The 27,213-nt window shown below is 43.0% G+C and overlaps 1 protein-coding gene and 2 non-coding genes across 10 annotated transcripts in view; all 3 read left to right on the top strand.

Annotated features, from left to right (window-relative positions):
• Window positions 1-21,304, top strand: part of ATN1 (atrophin 1) — a 30,805-nt gene extending 9,501 nt beyond the window's left edge. For 3 of the 8 annotated variants that reach the window (XM_069979890.1, XM_069979891.1, XM_069979892.1), the window contains exons 2-11: window positions 11,028-11,129; window positions 11,363-11,514; window positions 11,771-11,911; window positions 11,993-12,103; window positions 13,812-15,535; window positions 15,745-15,937; window positions 16,141-16,957; window positions 17,044-17,187; window positions 17,685-17,865; window positions 20,005-21,304. In XM_069979890.1, the coding sequence (XP_069835991.1) occupies window positions 11,488-11,514; window positions 11,771-11,911; window positions 11,993-12,103; window positions 13,812-15,535; window positions 15,745-15,937; window positions 16,141-16,957; window positions 17,044-17,187; window positions 17,685-17,865; window positions 20,005-20,059 (3,393 nt within the window). In that variant the 5' untranslated portion in view covers window positions 11,028-11,129; window positions 11,363-11,487 and the 3' untranslated portion in view covers window positions 20,060-21,304. Of the gene's footprint in view, window positions 1-11,027; window positions 11,130-11,362; window positions 11,515-11,770; window positions 11,912-11,992; window positions 12,104-13,811; window positions 15,536-15,744; window positions 15,938-16,140; window positions 16,958-17,043; window positions 17,188-17,684; window positions 17,866-20,004 lie in introns of those variants that run through there. The other 5 variants (XM_069979893.1, XM_069979896.1, XM_069979897.1 and 2 more) reach the window with 5 other exon arrangements.
• A 4,392-nt stretch (window positions 21,305-25,696) lies between these two features.
• On the top strand, window positions 25,697-25,752 carry LOC138800153 (U7 small nuclear RNA). The gene has a single exon (XR_011364358.1). It is a non-coding gene; the product is annotated as a U7 small nuclear RNA (small nuclear RNA).
• Window positions 25,753-26,354: 602 nt separating this feature from the next.
• LOC138800168 (U7 small nuclear RNA) lies at window positions 26,355-26,411 on the top strand. Its single transcript, XR_011364372.1, has one exon. It is a non-coding gene; the product is annotated as a U7 small nuclear RNA (small nuclear RNA).
• Window positions 26,412-27,213: the final 802 nt, after the last annotated feature.

The following is a 27,213-nucleotide window of genomic DNA, read 5'->3' as shown; positions in this document are numbered from 1 at the left end:
TATAGTCTGCAGGAGATGTGTAGTGTTGTGTAGTATTGTAAGTCTGTTTTGTTTTGGTGTTTTGTTGTTGGCAGAAAGGAAATCAGAAAATGTATGTATATGGTAAATAATCCATAAAATATACATAAAAAAATAACAGAGGTTAAAGAGTAACAGTAGTAGGGATGCTGCAGAGTAACACTAGTAGGGATGCTGCAGAGTAACACTAGCAGGGATGCTGCATGGTAACACTAGTAGGGATGCTGCATGGTAACACTAGTAGGGATGCTGCAGAGTAACACCAGTAGGGATGCTGCAGAGTAACACTAGTAGGGATGCTGCATGGTAACACTAGTAGGGATGCTGCAGAGTAACACCAGTAGGGATGCTGCAGAGTAACACTAGTAGGGATGCTGCAGAGTAACACTAGTAGGGATGCTGCAGAGTAACACTAGTAGGGATGCTGCATGGTAACATTAGTAGGGATGCTGCAGAGTAACACCAGTAGGGATGCTGCATGGTAACACTAGTAGGGATGCTGCATGGTAACACTAGTAGGGATGCTGCAGAGTAACACCATTAGGGATGCTGCATGGTAACACTAGTAGGGATGCTGCAGAGTAACACTAGTAGGGATGCTGCAGAGTAACACCAGTAGGGATGCTGCATGGTAACACTAGTAGGGATGCTGCATGGTAACACTAGTAGGGATGCTGCAGAGTAACACCAGTAGGGATGCTGCAGAGTAACACTAGTAGGGATGCTGCAGAGTAACACCAGTAGGGATGCTGCAGAGTAACACTAGTAGGGATGCTGCAGAGTAACACTAGTAGGGATGCTGCAGAGTAACACCAGTAGGGATGCTGCATGGTAACACTAGTAGGGATGCTGCAGAGTAACACCAGTAGGGATGCTGCATGGTAACACTAGTAGGGATGCTGCAGAGTAACACTAGTAGGGATGCTGCATGGTAACTCTAGTAGGGATGCTGCAGAGTAACACCAGTAGGGATGCTGCATGGTAACACTAGTAGGGATGCTGCAGAGTAACACCAGTAGGGATGCTGCATGGTAACACTAGTAGGGATGCTGACAGACACTATTGATCATACATGTAGCATACTCAGTCAGTGTTATTTATTATTCACCCATAAATAGGTTCTCCACCACAGCACACAATGTCAGGCCAGGAATGTAGAGTAAGGGCCCTAATCCACGGGCCGATCAATGATGTAAACGAGCGCCAATCTGCTAGATTTGCGCTCATTTACTGGGCCTATTACACGGCCCAATGATCGTTTAGCGAGGGCTGCAGGGACATTGTTACCGATGTCCTTGCAGCCCTTGCAGCATACATTACCTAGCAGGGCTTCTGCTGCGCTCCGTCTTCTTCCCGATCCCGCTCACAGCATCAACTCTGGAGCGGCCTGACTGAGCTGTCAGACCACTCAGCCAATCACTGGCTGCGGCGGTCCTGGCCTGTGATTGGCTGAGCAGTCTGACAGCTCAGTCAGGCAGCACCGAAGCTGCTGCTGCGCGTGGGACCGGGATGAAGACGGAGCAGAGGAGAAGCATGCTAGGTATTGTATGCTGCTTGAATCGTCGGTCGCCTGCCGCGCACCGCTATTCCACGCAGCGTGATTTTAGGTTTGGGCCTAAATAAACGATCAGCCGATGACACAATACAGACCCCTACACACAGGATGTCCTGACACTCACATTATGGGGACCATGCATGGTGGTATTATCTGGTCACTGACAGGCAGCACTGTGCACAAACGGTATGGCAGTATTACGTAGTTACTGTATGGCAGTATTATGTGGTTACTGTATGGCAGTATTATTTGGTTACTGTATGGTAGTATTATGAGGTTACTGTCTGGCAGTATTATTTGGTTACTGTATGGCAGTATTATTTGGTTACTGTATGGCAGTATTATTTGGTTACTGTAAGGCAGTATTATGTGGTTACTGTATGGCAGTATTATGTGGTTACTGTAAGGCAGTATTATGTGGTTACTGTATGGCAGTATTATTTGGTTACTGTATAGCAGTATTATGTGGTTACTGTATGGCAGTATTATGTGGTTACTGTATGGCAGTATTATTTGGTTACTGTATAGCAGTATTATGTGGTTACTGTATGGCAGTATTATGTGGTTACTGTATGGCAGTATTATATAAAGCGATGTGGAATTTGTTGACGTTATACAAATAAATATTTTTTATTATTATGTGGTTACTGTATGGCAGTAATATGTCGTCAATGTATAGCAGTATTATGTGGTTACTGTAAAGCAGTATTAAGTAGTTACTGTATGGCAGTATTATGTGGTTACTGTATGGCAGTATTATGTGGTTAGTGTATAGCAGTATTATGTGGTAACTGTATAGCAGTATTATGTGGTTACTGTATGGTAGTATTATGTGGTTACTGTATAGCAGCAGTATTATGTGGTTACTGTATAGCAATATTATGTGGTTACTGTATGGCAGTATTATGTGGTCAATGTATAGCAGTATTATGTGGTTACTACATAGCAGTATTATGTGGTTACTGTATAGCAGTATTATGTGGTTACTGTATGGCAGTATTATGTGGTTACTGTATAGCAGTATTAAGTAGTTACTGTATGGCACCATTATGTGGTCACTGTATGGCAGTATTATGTGGTCACTGTATGGCAGTATTATGTAGTTAGTGTATAGCAGTATTATGTGGTTACTGTATAGCAGTATTATGTGGTTACTGTATGGTAGTATTATGTGGTTACTGTATAGCAGCAGTATTATGTGGTTACTGTATAGCAGTATTATGTGGTTACTGTATAGCAATATTATGTGGTTACTGTATGGCAGTATTATGTGGTCAATGTATAGCAGTATTATGTGGTTACTACATAGCAGTATTATGTGGTTACTGTATAGCAGTATTATGTGGTTAATGTATGGCAGTATTATGTGGTTACTGTATAGCAGTATTAAGTAGTTACTGTATGGCACTATTATGTGGTCACTGTATGGCAGTATTAGGTAGTTATTGTATAGCAGTATTATGTGGTTACTGTATAGCAGTATTATGTGGTTACTGTATGGTAGTATTAAGTGGTTACTGTATGGCAGTATTATGTGGTTACTGTATGGTAGTATTAAGTGGTTACTGTATGGCAGTATTTTGTGGTTACTGTATAGCAGCAGTATTATGTGGTTACTGTATAGCAGCAGTATTATGTGGTTACTGTATAGCAGTATTATCTGCATAGTGTATAAACATCTGTTAGCATAGTGTCCAGAGAGGAAGAGAGAGGAGCTGTATACAGTGACAGGCGGGGTCCTTACCTCACTTTTTGCTGATGCTGCTTCAAACACTTTACTATGAATATCTTGAGCCAGCCATTGATTTTACAGGCCTATATCTGACAGCACGGTGACAAGTGAGCAATTTAGAGGACAGATTAAGTCCTGGGCTACATGGTGACTTTTTGTAGCATTACTGATTAATATTATCATTGAGTGACAGCTGCAGTCCACAGCCATACATTCAGTGGCATACCGCCTTGTGGGCTGCAGCTGTCACTTCACTGTTAAAGGGGTTTGCCCATAAACCTTATTGCATAAATCCTAATTTCTATGATGATTAAAAGGGGTATTCCATTCAGGTAAAATACCTGTTGAATCATCCTCCCTCCTGGAGACTGACAATTCATTCCATACATGTTATTACATTTTCAGTCTCTTTCACCCAGTTCTGAGGCTGCTGCATTGTGTGGAAGGCAGCGTCCTTGGCAGGTTGTCGCTGCAATCTGTAATGCCAGGAGGATTCATCACAGTGAGGTCACAAGCAACTTCTTGACCTCAGATTAACTCCCCCAGCATCACAGAGTGCAGTTTCTTTTTGCTACAAAAGTTAACTGGGAGTCAACAAGGAAATATAAAACCCTTTACCTACAATGTTTGGGTTTTTTTTTTCCCAGTCGCATTTTTTTGATCAGTGCTGTATGCTATAGTTATGGTTTTTTTTTAATTAGCTTCTCCTACTTTTCCTGCCATAGTTTTTTTTTTTATTGTGTGAAAATATGTGTTGTTTGTAGCTTTTTTTCACCCTCACATTCCTTAAAGGGGAAGTTCACAAAAAATGTTCTGTTAAATCAACTGGTGCTTGATATTTGTACCATTACCATGTTGTCAGGGAGCTAACCCCTTCTATATTTAGATCATGGGGTTCCCCCTCTGTTCACTGAAAAACCACGTATGTACACCCAAGAACAGGCGGGTAAACAAAAAATAGGTGCACCCACAAACTTTCACAAAAAACATATAAGGAGAGATTTATCAAACATGGTGTAAAGTGAAACTGGCTCAGTTGCCCCTAGCAACCAATCAGATTCCACCTTTCATTTTCCAAAGAGTCTGTGAGGAATGAAAAGTGGAATCTGATTGGTTGCTAGGGGCAACTGAGACAGTTTCACTTTACACCATGTTTGATAAATCTCCCCCATAATCTTTATTCATAATGTACAAATAACAGAAAAAGCTGGAAACAAAAACATCTAAAAACACTTAAAAAGCCCAAAAGGGCATGATAAAGAAAAAAGCGGACAAAATAAGCTCACTTCCAAACCAGAAAGCTATTCCTATACTTTTCCAGGGTCAAAATACAGATGACATGTACTAAATTATGGTTCAAAAAATATATTGCAAATCCTCGAATATCCTCTATAAAATGCACATGCAAGAAAAAACAACTTATTTTGTTATAAAATGTAAACCCATGATACCTACAAGACACCATGCATAATTGCAAAATTCATGAATCTATATACAGTGGTACCTTGGTTTAAGAGTAACTTGGTTTAAGAGCGTTTTGGTTTAAGAGCTCACAGTTTTTCAAAATTGTGACTTGGTTTAAGAGCATTGCTTTGGTTTAAGAGCTCCCTGTGCTGGGTGGGAGGGCGAGTAGCAGAGGGGCATGGTCTGCCTAGCGGGGTCTACAGCCCTGTACTCTGACCCAGGAAGTCTCCCTCACCTTCCAAATCATAGCAGATCCACTTTAGGCTGGGGCTTGCATCAGGGGACAGGACTGTGAAGGTAATCTCCTTATAGCTGTAACCCCTCTCTCCCCGGACAGAGATGCTGCATGTATGTGCCCACATATACCCTGCTCATTCCTTCATGCTCCCTGCAGTCTCTGTCCGCCCTTGTGTTTCCCATCCTCTCCATTCCTGTACAGTAACTTATAATATCACATATTCTGCTGTTTCTGAATGTTTGTTTCATCTGTTTTACATGTTATTCAGAATAATAAATCATTATTTTTGGGTTGTGGAACCAATTGTCTGCATTTCTATGATTTCTTATGGGAACATTTGCTTTGGTTTCAGAGTGGATTTGGATTACAAGCACAGTCCCGGAACGAATTATGCACCACTGTACTACCAATTGAAGTGCTAGTGTCTAGTATATACCAATTCTGAAAACATGATAAGTGAAAAATCTATTTGACCACCAATACTATCCCTAAAACGTGAGAAATCATCACAAAGAAATTGTGTACAACAAAAAAGGAAGGATGGCAAAATGGGGGGGGGGGCATGTATCAAGCCGAAAAAGTGTATTTTTTGACGGAAAGGGGCCAGATACGAATAAATTTATTCGTAAATGGCTGTTTTGTGAATAAAAAATTTGCATCTGTCCACTTTCCGCCAGGTGCGCCGGGGGGGCGGGGAGAGGGTGTGAAGGGGGCGGAATGGGGGGAGCAGACTCAGAGTCATCATTAGATTAGCAAAAAATAAGCAGAAAACCTACTCCAGCTCTGTCCATTTCTACATAAATCTCCGTACCGTCGGAGCTGCGGGGACATTTTTAAGTCCGGCGCAGAAAACACCAGACCTAATAAATGTCCCCCTATATGTTCTTTGTGAAATTTTGTGGGTGCACCTATTTTTTGTTCACTCTGTTCTTGGGTGTACATACGAGATATTTGTAATTAACTTCTAGTAAAAAAAAAATAAAAAAAAAATAAAAAAAATCTTCCAGTACTTATTAGCTACTGTATGTCCTGCAGGAAGTGGCGTATTCTCTCCAGTCTGACACAGTGCTCTCTGCTGCCACCTCTGTCCATGTCAGGAACTGTCCAGAGCAGTAGAGGTTTTCTATGGGGATCTGCCACTTCTCTGGGCAGTTCCTGATATGGACAGAGGTGGCAGCAAAGAGCACTGTGGGGTCAGACTGGAAAGAATACAACACTTCCTACAGGACATACAGCAGCTTATAAGTACTGGAAGACTGGTGATTTTTTTTTTTAATAGAAGTAAATTACAGATCTCAGGCAGTTTCTGGCACCAGTTGATTTAAAAGGAAACAATTGAGGTGAACAACCCCTTTAAGAGAATGTCTTGATTTACACGATTAAAGAATAACATTGCAAAACACTATGGGGGGTAAGCATCATGAAGGCGTTTGTAGTGGGGTTTTTTTTAGGGCAAAAAGTATTTGTGAAGAAAGCTTTGTATGTACCCTCCTGAATCAAAAACTGCAATTGTGGCGCCTTTCCTTTCTTTCTATCTATCCCCTCTGCCCTATTTCTTCCCCCTCCCCCACCTTTTTGTGTGTATGTTTTGTTTATTTTTCTGCCCCCTTGATTCTGGTTGGTGATTTACCTGTTAGTACAGATATTATTAACAACATGTATTGTTATTATGCAATAACTAAGATTCTTTGCTGTTCCCTTCATCACTGCTTTGTTTTCGAATTTGATGTCGGTGTGGCTGAGATTTTCTGGCCGCTATGTGGGATGTTGCATAATACTGTGTTTTGCTCTGTTTTTGCTGGTTCTTTAAAATAAAATACTGAGTTATCCCCCCCCCCCAAAAAAAAAAAAAATGCACATGTGAATGCAGCCTTAGGCCATGTTCACACAACGTGTTCACACAACGTATATTTTTGTAAAAGTACGGCTGTCGTTGCCGATTGCAACAACGGCCATGATTAATACGAAAATATATGTTAACTTGCCGTTTATGGAATCCCGGCCAGAGCGTATACACATAGTATACGCTCCGGCTGGGATCTCTAGCGGCACTGCAGAAAACCCTGTCAGTGCACACAGTGGAGCGAGCGGCTCTGTCCGCAAGCTCCATAGTGTGCAATGGGGAGTCCTGATGCGGGCGTGCATGGATGCGCCCGTATCAGAACTCAACGGCGCTAAAGATCATCCGGCCAGTACGGCAGTACTGGCTGGGATGATCTTTAATGAGAACGGCTGTTCCGTCACGGAACGGTGGGTCTCATACAGCGTGTGAACATAGCCTTAGGCCTCACGCACACAACTATATTCTGCAGGCATAGGGCTTCCATAGAGGTGCACCAGGCTTCTATTGTACACAGGTAGGTCTCTAGTTTTATACTAAGGGTCTGTCTGTTGGATTTGTATATATATATATATATATATATATAAATAAACCTATCACGCTTCATGAGACTCTGTACGCATGTAGGTATTAGGTATAAGAAGGTTTTACTCCTAGGGGAGAATATCACTGTAATACGGTGCCATACTGTGGCACCATACCGCAGCGTGCATTGGGATAAGCCCAAAATGAAAGGGACGCCACATTTACTCAGCAGGACTGTTCGGATACAGCATTATACCCACCAGACAGGCTCATCTGGATGTTATCCCTTGTCGTCTAAGCACTGTCATAGACAACCTGTAAAATGCATCTAAATTCTACCTAAAAAAAGGTAGAAGGTAAATGCTGCACCCAAGCCATAGGCCACCCAGCCCTCCGCAAAGATCGCTCACTATTCAATCAATAACCAAGAGAAATGTGCGGCCTGCAATGTGCAGCTCTTCACCTGCAGAGGACTCTCTTCCTGCGAGGCTCGGCCTCCTGGTCACATGACCCCAGTGCAGCACAGCTCATCTTCCAGCAAGAAGGAAGGCTGAGAAGTCTTGTAAGTATGAGCCAAAGCTTCACCAGCATGCCCAAAGTATTATCAGCCGGGGTCATGTATTGTTCAGGTGAAACCCTGCAGAACATGGATGTTATATGTGGGGTCAGTGGGGACTTACAGATCTCCATACACTGAGTGAGTCTGCGCTGTTAGAGGATCAGGCGGAATTCTTTCACTTTGATGGGGGAAAAAACGTAAATGCGAAATGCAAAAGGTGAGGGTCCTTATGATGAGGAATCATATATTATATATGTATATATGTCTGTAATATGGGTCTGATATACTATTATGGTTCTAATACCATCAGTATGTCCCTAGTATTTCATCAGTATTGCGTCCGTATTTCAGTATAGTAAATAGTGGTGGCTCTTCCAGACAGGAAATTAAACTACAATTAAAAAAAACGGGTGAAAAATATATAAAAAGATATGGATCAAATACTGATACTTCAATATTTTAACCCCTTATCGTTCAGCATCATACATGTATATCATACACTGTGAGTACCGGCTGCTACCAACACCAGGCACTCACCGCTAATGACTGACATCAGTGATCACACTTATCTTGGTCTTTTACCAACAAAAATACAGTGAATAATAGTGATCCCAGCATTCAAAGCGTACCTGCTGACCCGATCGGCGGTGAATGCCATTCTGTGGCCGGAAGTTCAGGTATCCGTGAATATGACCACGCCATGTCGGTAATGAGCGTGAGCCCCATCCTGATTTAAATATATACCGCTGTTCACATTGTGAAGAGGTACACATTTTAAGGCTATGAGGGAGATTTCTCAAAAATGTATAAAGTAGAACTGGCTCAGTTGCCCCTAGCAACCAATCAGATTCCAGATTTTTTGGAAAATGAAAGGTGGAATCTGATTGGTTGGTAGGAGCAACTAAGCCAATTCTACTTTACACCATTTTGAGAAATCTCCCCCTATGTTGCTACTACTTGGAAGCGTGAAACGGCCGTTGGCTGAGGCTGTGGGGAGAGGTGTCTCCATGTTCCTGTTGTGATGTTTTATAGTGAGTGTCGCTGGACATAATCTTTCTTTACTTATTATGCAGCCAAGGCAAGTAAATAGGGTTCCATTGCAACTGTGGCTGCGATTGTATCCTAAGAATCCAGTGTCAGCAGCAGTCACAATGCGGCCCCATTCAGTTACCATCAGTGTGACACAGCAGATTCCACCCAGAGCCATGCACAAATTTATGTAGTCCCTAAATGTCTGGTCTAAGTTTACACTGTAAAGTTTTAGATTACACAAACTATTAGTTGGTTTATTTCAGGCAATGTTCATGTGGGAAAGTGTCGGTGCGTGACATGTAAACCATGCCCCGTCTCGATATGTCACCCCCGATGAGTGATGGGCGTTTTCCTGTTCTTTTCAGCATACACAATATAATAGTTGGCCATTCAGTTTTCCAAACTCATTTATTAACTAATTTATTCTACTCTGTTTTAGCGCAAAGTGGCAAAAGCAAAAATTTGTTTTGCACAATTCACTCTTGAATTGTCCATTTCCCCCAGTCTTTTCCCTATCCCATATTCCATGGATAAAAACAGCATATATCTAATATCTAACGCCTCCTGGCTGACAGCTTGGAAACTCAATACAACTTATTAGACAAAAAGTTGGAGAGTAATGTAGAAACTCTCTCGAAGGACTTGGAAGGAAGTGACGGATTCATCCAGGGACCTGTCAATTAAATGGGGTCCAGCGGAGATCACAATTCTTTCTGAGAATGGGATAAAATTCCAAATCCCCATACACCTTAGAATCGCGGTGGATTCGACCGTCAATCTAAGGTGCATGGGTCTCTCCGAAACAACCACTGACAATGTCGGTGTAAATAGGGGTCGGGTGTGATGGAAAATTCTGTGTGTGGGGAGAACGGGCAACTGGCTGGAGGGATAACTAATTATCAAAAGTGTATGGGGACTTTAAGAGGAGATGCTAGATGTCCCAGGTGTAAAGACGAGGGAGAAGACCTCAAGCATTTGTTCTGGAGATCTGAAGAGAGGTTGTCAGACTGATTCATAGGGTATTTGGAGTGACTGTTCTGCTAAAACCAGCTTGTCTTCCAAACAAGAAACAATGTGAAAACAAAAACATGGAGCGTGTAGCCATTGCTAAAATACTACTTTGCACATGAAATGATGGCCAAACATTGATCATCTGCGGGATGGGGTATGGGAGAATAACCAGATAAAGGAATGACTATTAGAAATAAGTGAAATTTAGAGAATGCTCAGATCCTTCTAAGCCTAAAGGCCTTATTACACAAAGTGACTATTGACCGTATTTGGCCGATTATTGGCCATAACCGCCGATAGTCGCTTTGTCTAATAAAAGGCATCGATCAGCTGACATGAACAATGTCGGTTGATCGTCGTCTTTCATTGGCTTGAAATATTAAAAAAGTCTTCAGACCCTTTCACTTTCTTCACATTTTATTATGCTACAACTAGAGATGAGCGAACCTGCCGAGGTTCGGGTTCGTATGAACCTGAACTCTTGGCGTCTGATTCCCGCTGTCTGCAGCCTCTGTGAAGAGGGTGGATACAGCCGGAGGACCGCCTGGAAAACTGGGATACAGCCATAGCCATAGGCTGTATCCCAGTTTTCCAGGCGGTCCTCCGGCTGTATCCACCCTCTTCACATAGCGGGCAGACAGTGGCAGTCAGAAGCCAAGAGTTCAGGTTCATATGAACTCGAACCTCGGCAGGTTCGCTCATTTCTAGCTACAACCTTGTGCTAAATTAAAATAAATTAAATTATGCCTCACCCCCATCATTTTAAATTTATAATACATTTTCTAAAAAACTTCAAAAATTCTGTTTTTACATTCTCAGGCTATGTTCTCACACAGTATTTTGGTCAGTATTTTGCAACCCAAACCAGAAGTGGATTGAGAACACAGAAAAGCGATGTTCACGCACTTGAAATTGAGTGGATGAACTCCATTTAACGGCAAATAACGGCTGTTATTTCAAAACAACGGCCGTTGGAAAATACTGAGCAGAAATACTGTGTGGGAACATAGCCTTAATATAGAATTGATTTTTTTTATTGATTTTTTTTTTTAGCAACATGAAATGTGAGAAAAGTGAAAGGGTCTGAAGACTTTCTGAATGCGTTGTACATGTGTGGTACGAAGAGAAGGTCAGCGCTGTGCTTGTGTGTTTCAGGTCTGTATATTTCCGTATTACACATGACTATATTTATACGCGGCCTGATAACCCGTGTTGCAGCTGCCATGGCATTCGCATTCCTGGTTACTAAGGATATGAAGGTTCTCGGAATGTTTGTGAAGATACGAAAGTGCTAAGTTGTCGGCCAAGTCCTTCAACCTTTTAAACACCTATATTGTGATTTTTATGTTAATGTTTCGTTCTCCGTTTTTCTCTTTTTTTCCCCCCAGATAGGACATCCCATACTGGATATATTTGCCCCCCTCCCCTAACCCTCTTCCCCCTCGGTGCTGTCAGAAGGGCAGTTCATGTTATCTGTTAACTCCAAGGAGATGGGGCCTGTGCACCCTGCAATATGAAAACCCGACAGAACAAAGACTCGGTGAGTACCAGATAATTCAGGTGCCGAGGCCGATCACAGGTATACGCTCTTCTCCTAAAATACTTTGTGCTGCTGGAAACTTTGCTAGTTCTACTATGTAGCTCTTCGCTGCTCTGTCCCTGCTGCCTATAACACAGGCTCTTTTATCTCCAAAAACTCTCACTGTTGCTTGGAGACCCTGCTGAGTCTATTGCATAACTTTCCATAGGTATCGCTTTGTTAATATGACGTGTCCTCTCTTCTCTTTGTCCTCAAGAAGATGTCGATGAGGAGCGGAAGGAAAAAGGAGAGTGTGGGTCCAAGGGAGGAGCGCAGAGCGAGGGGGAGAGCATCTCCTGGTGCCATCAGCACGTCCAGCAGCGACAGCAAAAGTGAAAAGGGCCGACCAAGTGCAAAGGTAGTCATCTTATATAAAACATCTAGTACTCGTAGTTATGTCTCTCCGCCTTTCGTAAAGCTTTCTGTCCCGCTCCCACAGAAGGGTCGCATGGATGACTCTGTCCCTAAGAGCAGTAAACGGGAAAGGGTAAAAGACTCCTCCGAAAGTGAGGGAGAAGCAGGGAAAAGTCAGAAGAAAGCTAAAATGGAGGTGAGAGACTCGTCTTTTACGTAAAATTCTAAGTACTGATACGTTTTTGTTTCTAACCCAATATAAGTGGATGTGGGCACAGGATGCCAGGAGACTCGTTCCTTGATGATTTTGTAGATTGTCCACCTTTTTTTTTTTAACAAAAATCTCATTATTAAGGCTTGGTCTGAGCTCTGTTGAGCCTCCTTACCTGCTCTCAGATTTAATATGCCTTTGAGTTGAAGACCTAAGTAATGGCTGCGAGGAATACACTTAATGTAAATGGCGGTAGCTATTTGGTGATTGGACTTTGGGGACTGTACCGGTTCTCATTGAGGAGATGCAACAGTGTGAAATTTTACAGGCAATGCTCCATGGGGGAAAAACGATATGCAAACTAGGTTTCCCGCGAGGAAGAGAACTGTCTCTCTACTGCCATCTAATGGAGGTAGCTGTATATCAGTATCTGGCCTGGTTCTTCATCTCATCTAGATTTTTCTTAAAATATACTTCAGTCTAGAACATGGGTCTCCAAACTGTGGCCCTCCAGCTGTTGCAATACTACATTTCCCATCATGCCTGGACAGCCAAATCCAAAGTTTAAGCTGTCCAGGCATGATGGGAATTGTGGTTTTGCAACAGGAGGGCTGTAGTTTGGAGACCCATGATCTAGAACTTTTTTTTTCAAGGAGTTTTCTAGTCAAGACAATCAGTCTATTTGGTTAAATGTTTTCCCTTTATAGATTAGAGTCAGATGATGATGGCCGCCATAAAGTGCAGAAGGCAGAAGATGTGTTGATTATGATTAAAACCCATGCACTAGTTTTGTTAAAAAAATTAAAAAAAAGAAAGAGGAAAACATTTTACGTTCCACACTATGGATGAGCGAATTTACAGTAGGATCGAAGCGAAGGGCTTTGTTCCTATCTAATTCCTGCTCATCAGGCTGAGGGCTTTGAAGTCTGCTCCGCTCTGTAACACTCCTCCCCAGGTGCTGGGAATGGATGGATCTCATCCTGGGAAACTTCTCACAGTTTTCCAGGACTGGATTCATCTTTTCCAGCACCTGGGGAGGAGCGGAGTAGACTGCAAAGACTACAAAGAATGCAGATAGGAACAAAGCCCTTCGCTTCGACCCTACTGTAAATTCACTCTCTCTAGTTCCCACTAATCAAAGCTGACCATAGAAACCAATCACAGTTAAAAATGATGTAATATGGGCAGAAAAGTGTAAAGAACAAAAACAAATGGCCCTTGTCCTCCACGTTGGTTCCTGACACAATGTGTGTGCAATAAAGAGACCCCAATCTGACAGAAAGCAGCAGTCTTGGGTAAAATTTACCTTAAAGGGGTTCTTCCCTACTGAAAAGTTCCCAATGAGAAGCTTGACCCAAAGTGTCCGCCTGTTGAAATATGTGGTATGTTTACTGGGGGCCCTACTGCTGGCATTCCCATTGATCACTAGAACAAGGGACCAATGTTCCAGTTCCTTCTCACTGCATGACCCCCTTGAGGTGGAGTTTACATGGAGTGGTGGTCCCGTATGCCACTACATTCATAGGACCAATGCTCATGCAAAGCCCTCCTCACTTAGGACCCATGCTATAGTAATTGGTGGGTGTCCTAAGGATCATACAATTTACTGCCATCCTGTTGTAGGTGGGGGGGGGGGGGGGTAAAAGTTTTTTTCTATTGGATTCCCCCTTCATTTATCTGTATTTATCAACAGTCTCCTGAAGTTCCCCGTCCACCTCCCGATGAAGAAAGCTTAGATGGACAAAGTGGTAATGAAGATGGGGGAAGCGACCCCCGAGATATTGACCAGGATAACCGTAGCACATCTCCAAGCTTGCACAGTGGGGATAGTGAGAGTGACGCATCGTCTGTCCCGTCACCAAAATCATTTCCTTCTCTGTACAGGGGACCTGGTTCTCCCCCTCCCCCTGTTTCACCAGTTCCTGAAAATCCTGTGTTGCCACCACCACCTCAGACTTCTCAGCCACCTGCACCGAGTGAGCCTCAGGCTGCTAGACCATACCCAGCTCCTCATCTTCCACAGTTGTATCCCAGTAGTGGTGGGATGGGAAAGACTGGGCCTACACAGACTCCTCAAGCCAAGCCTCCACCCACCACCCCTATAGCAGGGTTGGGTTCTCCAAGGCCATTGGCATCTCCTACAGCTCCTCCTCCATCTTTACCCACCAATTCTTCATCCACAGCATCTTACCCCCATGTTTCTCACAACCTTCCTCCACCACCGGCTTTGCGCCCTCTCAATGCATCTCCAGGACTACCATCCCAGGTTGGAGAAAAAACTGGACAACCTCTACCTTCTGCTTCTTGTACACTTCGATATCCTCCCTACCCAGGACAATACCCACCTGGATATCCTCATCAGTACCCTACACAAGGGAAATATGGACAACCTCAGCCAGGCCCCCATCCGTCCTGGGGCCAGGGTGGACTTAATTATGGACGGAATGAAGGAACCCCTCGATATCCCCAGCCACCTCCACAAAATGGACAAGTGAGTGGAGGGCAGAACCTTGGAGGTGGATTTGGTACACCTCACCACAATAGCAACCGTGCTCAGTCCCCCCATAGTACCCACCCTCCTCACCCAATGCCTACATCAGGCACCATTCAATCTCCAGCATCCCAAAGCAGTGTTCTCCACTCTCATGGAGGGGCAACAAGTGGACAGGGTCAGTCTCCAAACCATAATACAAATAATTCCCACCACCCTCATATTCTACCAAACCGAGGACGCTCTCCTACCCCACAAAGTAACCAACCACCCGGAGTTGCCCCACAATCCAGCCATCACCCTCCTCATGTCCTTCCTGGTGGCATTTTATCTCCAAGTTCGCACCATCAGAACAACACTCAGCCTGTAGCCCCTGGTTCTGCAAATGGTGGTGGACAATCACCTGCACCCCCAAACACATCTCATGTCCCTTCACAGCCACCATCTACTGGTGGGAATATGAGTTACTCCACCCAAGCGGAGTCCCAGAATTCTCAGTCATCCCATGCCCTCTATCAACCCCATTCATCTTCATCTGCCTGCCATTATCCTCCTAACAATCCGGCATATCCTAACTACCCATTCCAAGGCTACAAAGGTGCTCCCCCATCAGCGCCACCTTATAAAACTGGACCACCACCACCTTATAAGACAGGAACATTTCCTGTTACAACTCCACCCCCAGTTCCCGCTCAGAGTTTCAAAGACACTTCACCTACGACTCCTGCTACTGCTCCCCCACCGGCCCCTCAACCTGCACCTCCACCTCCACCACCACCACCGCCGCCGCCAGCTCCTGTGCAGATAAAACAGGAGCCCATTGAAGAGTGTGAAGCTGAGGGCGATAGTCCTGTTCCTCCTGCCAGCAGCCCTTCTCCTCCACCCAAGCTTGTGGATACGCCAAGTCACGCCAGTCAATCTGCAAGGTAAACCTAAATCAGTTGTCTTACTTTCAGTATTACATGTGACCATAGAAAAAATGCATGAGCTCATAGAAGTGCAACTACACAACCAGACCCTGTGACCTAAACATAAATGGTCCATTGGTATCTGAGCCTATTGTGGAATGCTTCATTCTCTTTGCAGCATAACCGTGTATCCATCTATAAGATAACCATGCCTCATGCATCTACAGGTTTAACAAACACCTGGATCGAGGCTACAACTCCTGCTGCCGGACCGATCTGTACTTTGTGCCCTTGGAAGGGTCAAAGCTTTCTAAGAAACGATCTGAGCAAATTGAGAGGGCACGACGAGAGAGTGAACAAAGGGCCCGAGAGGAACGTGAACGAGAACGGGAGAGGGAACGGGAACTGGAGAGGAATGTGGTAAGAGCACATCCATGGCTCAGATCTATTTCTGAGTCATTAACAACTGTTGTCATGTTGTCACATCTTGCCCCACAAACATAACATGGAAAGAATGTCCCTTGTCCATGATGGAAGGCTTGACCAGTCTAGTAAATGTGCCAATTGCTACTTGTTCTATCAATAATATTATTGTAATATTGTTTTTCTCCATTTTATTGTAGCAAAAATTGGAGTCTCGATCTCACGACTGTCCTCAGCTGTGTCCTCAGCCCCCCCCTCACCATCCATCTTTGGCCTTGCCTTCTCCATCTTCAGCCCCATCTCGTCCACCTCACTTTGAGCCCCCAGGAGCTGTAGCTGCCGTCCCTCCATACTTAGGCCCTGATACACCTGCTCTTCGTACCTTAAGTGAATATGCCCGCCCTCATGTACTTTCACCAGCTGGGAGAGCACCTCAGCCCGGTCACCCGCCACACCACCCATTTTATTTACCTCTTGGTGATCCCCTTCTTGCCTACAATTTGCCTGCTGTGTTTGCCAGCGACCCTTCCCGGGCAGAAAGGGAGCTGCGAGAGAGGCTGAAACCTGGGTATGAAGTAAAACCAGGAGAGCTAGACCCTCTTCACCCATCCACGCTTCCTCTACCACCACCACCACCACCACATCACCCACCTCCTCCACAACCACCACCCTCTACTGCTGGTGTCCCTCCACAAATGGGATTGCATCATGCCTTTCCCTATCACCATGGGCAGCACTCTCACCAACATGCTCTGGAGAGAGAAAGGTTGGCCCTGGGGGCCACAGGAGCAGGGCCTGGAGCTGGACCGGGAGCAAATGGAGCAGCTGGAGCGGCTCGAGGGGAGCTATCCTACGCTGAGCGACTGGCTGCAGAACGACAGCATGCAGAAAGAGTGGCTGCTCTTAGTGGTGACCCTTTGACCAGACTCCAAATGTTGAACGTTACCCCCCATCACCACCAGCATTCGCACATCCATTCACACCTACATTTACATCAGCAGGACGCCATTCATGCAGGTGAGTTCTAGAGAGCTAGCATTGTGTTAAGAAGAAAAAAGCATTATGGGTCTAGTCTTAAAAACTTTCTCAACTTTTATCCGCAGCTTCTGCTGCTGTGCATCCACTAATGGATCCACTCACGTCAGGCTCCCATCTTACACGGATCCCGTACCCTGCAGCTGCCCTCCAAAATCCATTGATTCCTCACCCTCTGCATGATAGTGATGTCCTTCGACAGCAGATATTTGGTAAGTGCATGAGCAGTAACTTCATATTCTGATGGACCAGGGTTTGCCAAACTAGAAAACACTAGAGACACAGTAGGTGTTCTTACTCCCCTGGCAAATCAGGACTAACTAAACTTAGCTTTACAGGGATTGGTTCCCACCAAGAAAGAGATGGACCTAGAGACTCCTCCCTCGGGGATCACTTTACCTTGACACTGCCTGTGGAAGTGTCATGTGACTAGACATTTAGTCCCTTACATGTGACCACTGGGTGTTCCAAATACACAACAGTAACGTTAACCCTTGCAACCTTATTATACCTCAGTGTATGCTGTTTAGCAGTATTTGGTAGTGTGACCAGTAAAAAGGCAATACTTACAGGAAACTTATGATACCCAGACACAACTTAGTAAGATAGTCCTCAGCCACACGACAATTCTAGGCTAGGATAACAGGTACTGGGACACTGCATTTTTATTGACCCTTTTGTTGGTTTGTTTTTTTTTTACCCCCAACAGCCAATCCTTACAGAGACCTCCCTTCCTCTCTTTCCGCCCCTCTCTCGGCTGCTCACCAGTTACAGGCCATGCACGCCCAATCTGCAGAATTGCAGCGCCTGGCCCTGGAGCAGCAGCATTGGCTACAGACCCATCATTCTCTGCCAGGAGTTCCTCTTCCTGGACAAGAAGACTATTATAGGTGAGTAGAATTAATTGAGGAGCCAAAATATCACGTTTCCATATTGTAACATGGAGGAGGGCTTAACAAGGGGATATTGGGAATTATCAGAGAACTACTTAAAGGGGGATTCCCATATCAACATAATTAAAGGGGTTAAAGGAGTTATCCAGTTAAGTAAAATACATTTTACACTGGACACTAAGGGTCCTATTAGACAAATTGATTTTTAACGATTAACGACTATCGATAAACAATCGTAACCCACAGATTGTTTATCGTTGACGTGCAATCGTTCACCATATTACACAGAACTATAGTCGTTAGTTACTCCATCTGAACCCAGCAAAACAATGAAAAATGAGCAATTACACTAAACGATTAGTGAACAAATGCGGAACTTGAGCGAACAAATGTGGAATTACAGCGATTTTAGGTTCAGATCTAAATCAACGATTAATGACACACAATTGATTTTTTCAATCGTTGCCTGCAATTACACAAAACGATTATCATTTAAATTTGAACGGTATAACGATTTTCGCACCATAATCGTCCAGTGTAATGGGGCCCTTAGATCAGTTTACTTAAGGCCCTATTCCACCAACAGATCTGACGACAGATTATCTGCCAAAGATTTGAAGCCAAACCCAGGAACAGACTATAATCAGAGAACAGGTCCTAAAGGAAAGACTGGATTTCTCCTCTTTTCAAATCCACTCCTGGGTTTGGCTTCAAATCTTTGGCAGATAATCTGTCGTCAGATCTGTTGGTGGAATAGGGCCTTTAGATGCACAGAGGTGTGTATGGCAGCTGGTCCATCAGCATTGATCTTCATTGGACCAATCTGTACAGAGCAGAGGGATTACTGACATCACTTCCTGCATTTGGTCTCTTTTTGTTGTTACTAAAGACCAAATGGCCTTAGTGACGAAGCCTGGACTGCAGTTTTCCTGTAAGTGAGACACCTAGTGGCTGATTTTATAGCATTGTATTTCTTATAGACAATAAGTTATTAGTAAATTGCAAAGATGTAGTATACCACCTCCCCTGCTAATTTACCATTATTGATTGATAATCACAGTGCCCATTATGAGTCCTACGAGTTTAACTGTAAGTTGAGATAGGAATACCCCTTTAATAAATAACAATGCTGGTGATATTATGAAGATATGTGCCCTCTCCACCCTCTTGCGGAGGAGAACAGAGATAAATAGAATGCTGGTAATATGCTAAATAAGTAATAAATGTATTACAAAGCCAGAAAGGTTCACTTTATATTCTTTTCATGATGTTCTATGTTCTACACCTAGATTCAGTTTTACAAAAATCTGATTGATTTTCTGCCTTTTTCAGAATTGACTTGAGAAGTTAGAGAATGTTTATTCAGATCACCATAGGCCCAAGTTAGACCTTGAACCAGTCTACCTAAGGGCCCTATTACACGGAGATGTAATTTGCCGATTGAGGCAGATAAAGACAATCATCAGCCTAGTTGCCAACCATCAGCTGATTGTTTTCTTTAGCAAGTTTAAAAATCATCGGCCTCTGCCCGTACATAGCAACGTGTAAAAGTGACATGACAGTGTGAAGTAAAATAATAAAGATTATACTTACCAGTCTAGGCTCCCCCGGGGTCCTGCTTCCTTTTCACTGCTCACTGCAGCCACTGCTGAACCTTCTACAGCCATCTCTAAAGTGACAGGCCGCTCAGAAGATCACTGGCTGTGGGGCTGTTCTGTTTCGGTCAGTGATTAGCTGAGCGCCTGAGCTGGAGTTGAGCTTTAACATCATCTGCAGGGAACAGGGAGCAGGACATCAGGGAGCCTTGACAGGTAAGTATGTTTATTGCTTTCTATGTAAAAACAAAGTTTGCACAGACATTGCTAACAATGTAAAAACAGCCCTTGCTGTATGAATCGAGCCGTTTAATAGGCTCTGTAAGCGAGCGCCAATCTAGCAGATCGACAATTGCCTAATGTGTTAATCGGGCCTTGTAATACAGCCTTTAGGCAGCAGTCAGGCCATGCCTATCCCCATCATAGTCTGGGTTATTAATCAGATTTTTCTAAAAATTGTAGGTGGAGAAAAACTTTAATGACCTTGTTGTGAAAAGTCTAACCGGTTGACAATAAAAAGACCTTATTTACTCTTTTTAAGATATCTCCAATCCTTTTACAGTCACTTGAAGAAAGAAACTGATAAAACCCTGTAATGAAGTTATGAGGTCGGAGGTCATCTCACTCAATCAAAGCATCTGACTGGATAAAACAGGAGGACATCACAGCTCCAGATATGTGACTCTGCTGCCTGAGGAGGGAGAAATATTTATCGTGACCAAAAAAAACAAAAAAAAAAACAACTCCCAAAGGATGGACTTTGGTAGCAATAGAGGCATGCCAGAAGAGAGTGCTGGAGACTGTTTGAAGGATACTCCTGAATACACATCCTGACATAATCTGCGCCAAGAGACAGGCTGTGATACGTCTTGTCAAAATATCAGAGTGAGACGACACAATGTGTAAAAATCAACCCAATTTACCTAAGAGAGTGACTCTCCAGACTGTACAGACACCCTACTACAGTGAGACAGCCCTTCAATGACACACTGCACCTTGAAACAAAGAACAAATTGAGGTCCTTATGTCTAAAGAGATGCCCCGTAACACCGGAGACATCCTGTGACAGTCCTTGACCCTCACGCGGGAAGTACACTGTGAGAACTTCTATAGTGACAACCCCACAACTGATGGAAGCACTTGTGAAAGAGGCAAAGCCTTCTGCAAAAGAGACACTTCTTATGGGAAAGAGACATCATATCAGTGAGACTCCATATGTGACACACATAGAGATTCCCCCTTCCCTGCTCCTTCCCAGCAGAGAGACATCCTGCAATAGAGAGACCACACGGTTATAGAAAAAGACAGCTTGCTCCATTAACCTGACATCTAATGGACATGATTTTTTTTTGTATGTAACGTGTCACTAATAGTCCGTCTGGGTGTGACTGAGCTCGGCTCTCCTCCGTATGTGTCCGTCTGTATGTATGTTACTATAAGTGGGCGTTCGCACTGAGGCGCAGGTACATGGATGGCGGGTAAAGTCATCTGACATAAAGTATAGTATGCTAAACATCTGGTGTAATGATATCAAGAGGGCGGCCATTTTATGGGGACTAGTGACATCTCAGAGGCCTCATTGCATGTCTTATGTTATTGGTTTATCATTCTGAGGAAGTTCATTGCAGTGAATTTAGTGGTCGGAGTAAAGACCTAGCGTTCACAACCCTGAATGTTTTTGCTTGTGGTATATTTAGACCTAAAATGGCTGCCTTTTTTGAATCAGCACAACCTGTGACAAAATGGCTGCCTTGTAGAGGACATTTTCTAGGTAACCATTGCCCCCTTACAGTCAGCTTCCCAGTGATGTCATCCTCTGACAACATTCCAGAGAGGATGACATCATGCCCGATAAAAGTAGCATTCGTATTAATGTGAAGATGCGCAAGATGAACTGAATCCGCCGTCTATGAACCACCGCGTCACACTTCCTGTATATATCAGTGTATGGATGTACATATATATGGGTGCATGTGTGGCTCTAGTTTACCTTGTATATATCCATAAGTGAGTGAGGATGCACGTTCTTGTCACTTTGTATATATGTGAGTGTGTGTACACAAGTGAGTGTTGTAAACCTGTATATAACAGTGAGCGTGTCGTTTTTCAGATCACATATGTTTGGGTGTGTACGTATATATATACACCAGTGATGACTGAGTTTTTCCTATTTGTATATACATATATTTGAACCCTGAGTATAGAGTTTATCTGTGCATATCCGTTCCACAGTATATGCCAGAAAAAAACGTATGTGTGAGGGTGTGTATGTGTGCAGTATGTGTACCCTATTCTATCATCGGTTCCTATGTTCAGTGGAACTAAATATTTTATTTTGCTGAGACAGACTGGTTGCTAAGGAAAATCTTGTGTAACAACCAGTCTGTCTCCTATATATTTCATTAGGGTGTGTTCACACATACAGGATCTGCAGCAGATTTGATTTGCTTTGAATCTGTGCCAACAAATCTGTTGCGGATCCTGTACGTGTGAACGCACCCTTAATCAGATTATTCTTAAAAATTATATATATATATATATATTTACCAAAATCTGATTAAAGTAGTGGCAAAGGCTAGATGAAAAAGGCAAATGAGAAAAACACATAAAGGCTGGAAGTATATCCATAGCAACCAGTCTGTTTTAGATGGCTGAGCTCTGAAACTTAAAAGGATTGTCCAGTCTTAGAAAAACATGGCCACTTTCTTCCAGAAACAGCACCTTTCTTGTCCTCAGTTTGGGTGTGGGGTTTTGCAGCTCAGTTCCATTGAAATGAGTAAAGCTGAATTGCAATACCACACACACCCTGAGCACAGAGGTGGTGCTGTTTTTCTGTTTGTTTTTTTTAATTAGCTTTGCTGGCTCCCATTCCCTATCTAGCCCAGCACTAGTAATCAGTTTTTTCAAATTTTTTAATTTGCAACAAATGCACTACAGCTAGCGCCACTCTAGTTCTTAAAGTAAAGGGGCCATGGTGCTCCCTAGAATACCCAAGTCCCTTTGCCTTTTCACAGTGATTTCCAGAGGTGGAAGATCCAAATACAGTAGGCCCCTAGTAAATGTCATGGCTACAGCTCTATAACTGTGGGAAAAAGGTTCTGGGATCCACAGAGGGCCCGGTGTCACCTTCTCATACGTCTTATCACATATTATAAATCTTAGAATTGTAGGCTTTAAGCACTTAAAGGGAATTTACCAGTGATGTCCACTGCAGAGGGGCAGGCTATGTATTCATTAGGGGAGTGTTAAGAGGGGTGGGCAGGAAACCATTTTGGAGGGGTAAAGTACCGCCCCAATCATAAAAATGGCACCATATATAAGTATTGTCATAGAGACATACCAGGGATTGGGCCTAGCACAATGACAATGACAATAATAATACTGAAACCAGAAGTATCTGGTGTGATTCCCAATCTGGGGCATAATATAATTTTAACCCCCCCCCCCCTTAAAAAATTATATTAATTCCATTTGCATTCATACAAATTGCCTCTGGATTTGTTTCTAGCAGCTATAAGCTATAAGACATTGAACCTTCTCTATGTGTCATTGATGCAATATCTTGCTACAATATATTTATTTTTTATGTATTTATTTTACCCTTTTTTTTTTAATCCGTAGATTTTTTTGAAAGTGCAATTTTACGCATCTCCACCATCCACTCCCATGTTATCTGTGCTTTAGGCTAAAATTGAGGGAGTTTGAGGGAGCCATGAGATAGGGAACATTACCCTAGGGCCTAGGCCTTGTTCAGAGCTCAGTAGTGTTGTGTGATAGATAATTATAAGGAGGATCCCCACCTTTATATATGGTTGCCTTCGGGAAGGTTTTTGATCTGGACTCTAACTGCACATGGGATGATATTTTTATCTTAATTTTTACCCTCGTAGTCATTGGCTCTCATGGCCTGGAACACACCATTGAGCCTGACCCTGTACAGTTCCCTATTGTGGGATCCAATGTAATCCAAGTAATGTAATCCTGTCTACCACAACGTTTTAGGGGGTCATAGTCCCTATCATTTGTATCTTAGCACTTTTTCACATTTCTAAGTTTCACGTTTCTTTAGCTCAAGCGCCCTGCTGTCTGGGTACAATCACCATTGGGATAGTCCAATGTATGGTAGTGGTATAACTATATGGTACCTAAAGAGTAGAGTGTTACCGTTACCACCCATGTTGGAGTCATTGACTGCTCTTTTACTATTTGCATGAGACTTTGATGTTCGCATGATCAGATAACCTCATCCCTTATATTTTTAGCTGCCATTAGCCATGGTGGACTTGACAATCCTAGGTCCTCCAGTAGGCCCGGGTGATGATAATGGGTTGTATCCACAGCAGTGTGAACATGGTCCAACCAAGGACAAAAATCTAGAGCTGACAGTGAACTAGAAAACTATGGACAAAGCACTTGTAGCACTTGTTGGTCTGTCAGACTTTCAGTGGGCTTCAGATACGGACCATGCACATTACATAAGTTTGCGCTAGACCCAACAAATTTGGCAGGACCAGTCAGCTCTCCCCCAACTGAACATAATGGGGACATGCATGTCATTGGGAGCGGGAGTGAGAGCTGTTGCCTTTTAGGTCAACAGCTGTCTTATGTGTTTGGCCTGCTTAAAGGGGGGTTTCTTATGTTATCCTCAGGATCGGGGGTAACATGCTGATCGTGGTGGTCTGACCATTGGGACTCCCAATCCTGAGAATAAAAACTGAATTGTTTCTGTAATGAATGGCGTGAGCAGCACACCGAAAATTGCTAAGCTAAACCATGTGGCACGCTCTGTTCATTGCAGGGACAGTTTTCTCCCCATTCGTGGGAGTGGTGGGATCAAACACCCATAGATCAGCATGATACCCCTTATATTGTAGATAGGGGATAATATCTTTACATGGGAATACCCCATTAACACCCAAGGACAAATAGTCTATGTTTTTGTTTCTTAATCTCTTGACATTAAATATGGTTTTTCCCCTCCAGTATATATGTACGTGCATGAAAGATGATCCTGAGAACGTGGACACCTGTATGTATGTATTGTTTGTCATCTATCCGTAGGTGTCATTCATATATTCAGCTTATACGTAATACATATTGACCTCCTCATTGTATAAATGACGTCTGACAGAAGAGAGTGACTGTAAACCTGTATTTATATAAGAGAACCCAGTGTGTATTTGTACATATATGTGGGACCTTGTATATGTACATACGTATGCCAGAAAGAGAGAGGTGGGGGAGAGTGAGAGCCTATGAAAATATAACTGTATAAATATATATGGATATTACACTTCTTCATCCACCCAAGCCCCACCCCTTTTGTACTCTCCGCCTCCTCTTGCGCCCTTGCACGATGACTTTGCACGGCCACCTGTGTAACGCGTAGAGGGGGGGTTGGAATAAAGTGAAAAGGCACTTACACTATAAATGTGGCGGTTTTATTTGTGATCTTTGTGGACCACTGCGGTAGACTTTGTGATTTCTTCTGAGTAACTGATATGGTGCGTATTGTTGCTGAAAAAACGACATCATAACCCTCCATCCTGATCACCGAAGAAGATCCATTGGGAGAAAAGAAGAATAGAGTGAGATCCATGATCCAGCGCTTGGTCCCAGCCGCCATGTTTATCTCCTTAGGAGGGAGAAGCTGAAAATTAAGGACTCACAGACACCCCAAATCACTAATCCTGGTCATTATCCAATACTAGAAAAAAAATGGCTATATGGTTTGAGTAGGTTTTGTAACTCAGTTCCATTGAAGTAAATGGAGCTTAATTGCAACCCACACCTGAACTGTAGACAAGAGTTGTGTTGTCTCTGCAAGAAGTGGCCATGTTTTCCTAATGCCCCTAATATCCTCCGATATCTACCCCAAAATTGTAGTGATAAAACCCACTGTGCACAAACACGAGCCCTCACACAGCTCCCAGAAGAATGGGAAGCCACGCCCCCTCTTCCCTGACTACCACAAGGTAACGCCCTTTAGTTGATTCAGCCAATCAACACACAGTAATCTGCATATGACGCTGCTAGAATGTTCTGAGTAAAACTAAAACTAATTTATACTTACTGCTTTATAGATTATACCTCCAATCTGAATGCAGGTATAATCAGTACATGGTTATTATATTATCTTTTATTGTTTATTTCTGTTATTGCCAAGGTGAGATGTCGCCATGACTTAAATAGCTAGTAACCAACATGGGGCTCCTTTGGCATTTTTTGGGCTTTAGGTTTATAGCTCTTTTACTATTTGTCTAGAAGGTTCTTGTATACAGGAGCCACCTACCTGCTGTGGAAAAATAGATCTATGTTTATGTTCTTCATTGGTTATCCATGTATTTAATGTTTCCCTTGTGCTGTGTTGTCTAGATGCACACCTATATTGCCAGTCTAAACAATTAAAGGTGGCATATAAATAAATCTCACATCCAACAGACTAACAGGTCAATATTGTAAGTCAGTGAGAAGATTGTTAATATCAGGTAGTGGGCCCTTCTTTCCTCCAGTGCTTCCATCTAACCCAAAATAGTGCTGATAAAAACTACAGACCACTGGCCCCACACAGCTCCTAGAAGACAAGAAAGCCACGCCTCCTCTTCCCTTGACTGCACAAGGTAACACCTGTTATTTCATTCAGCCAATCAGCACATGGTAATTTGCATATGATGCTGGGGTATAACTTAGAATGTAATGGGAAAACCTAAAAGTGATATTGCTTTATAGGCTTTATACATTTATACCTCCAATATGTCTTCAGGTTTATATACAGATGGTTATTATACTATTTGATATTGGTTTTGTTATGTTATCATTAAGGTGAGAAGTCACTATGACTCTAATAATATGCATCCTGCACTGGGCTTCCGTGGCCTCTGATTGGTTGGTTGGTTTTTATAGCTCTTTTACTATTTGTCTATGAGGTTCTTGAACACAGGAGCCACCTACTTGTCTCACAAAAATCTAACCTTAAAGGGGTACTCCGGCAAAAAAAAATTTTTTGTAAAATTAACTGGTTTCAGAAACTTATATGGATTTGTGAGTTACTTCTATTTAGAAATCTCCAGTATATCAGCTGCTGTATGTCCTGCAGGAAGTGGTGTATTCTTTCCAGTCTGACACACTGCTCTCTGCTGACACCTCTGTCCATGTCAGGAACTGTCCAGAGCAGTAGAGGTTTTCTATGTGGACAGTTCCTGACATGGACAGCTGTGGCAGCAGAGAGCAGTGTGTCAGACTGGAAAGAATACACCACTTCCTGCAGGACATACAGCAGCTGATATGTATGAGAAGACTGCAGATTTTAAAATAGAAGTTTATCATAAATCTATAGAACTTTCTGAAACCAGTTAATTTAAAAGAAAAAGATTTTTGCTGGAGCACGCCCTTTAACACAAACAAGATCAATAGCTATGTCTATCCAGTAAAACAGAAAATTGTACATAACACAGACCAAAACCTATATTTTATATTAAGAAAGTAGTACTTGTACTTAAGAAGCTTCCAGACAAAGCATAAACCAGCTATCAAAACAGAATCATGTGCAAGCGGCCATAGGAGCCCAGTGTAGGACACATACTATTTGATGTGATGGTGACTCCTCATCATGGGAATATCGTTGAAGGTGTAAATGGTATCTATCACCCAAAATAAATAAGTTTCTAATGTTATCACTAATAGTACTGATAGTAGCTTGTGATTTACACCCGACAGGAAGTTAAAGATTAAAGAACTGCACAATGTGTAT

Source organism: Dendropsophus ebraccatus, chromosome 8, assembly GCF_027789765.1.
Source record: "Dendropsophus ebraccatus isolate aDenEbr1 chromosome 8, aDenEbr1.pat, whole genome shotgun sequence".
NCBI classification, from domain to species: Eukaryota; Metazoa; Chordata; class Amphibia; order Anura; family Hylidae; genus Dendropsophus; species Dendropsophus ebraccatus.
The sequence above is the reverse complement of the archived record's forward strand: the minus strand, read 5'-3'. Positions and strand labels throughout refer to the sequence as shown.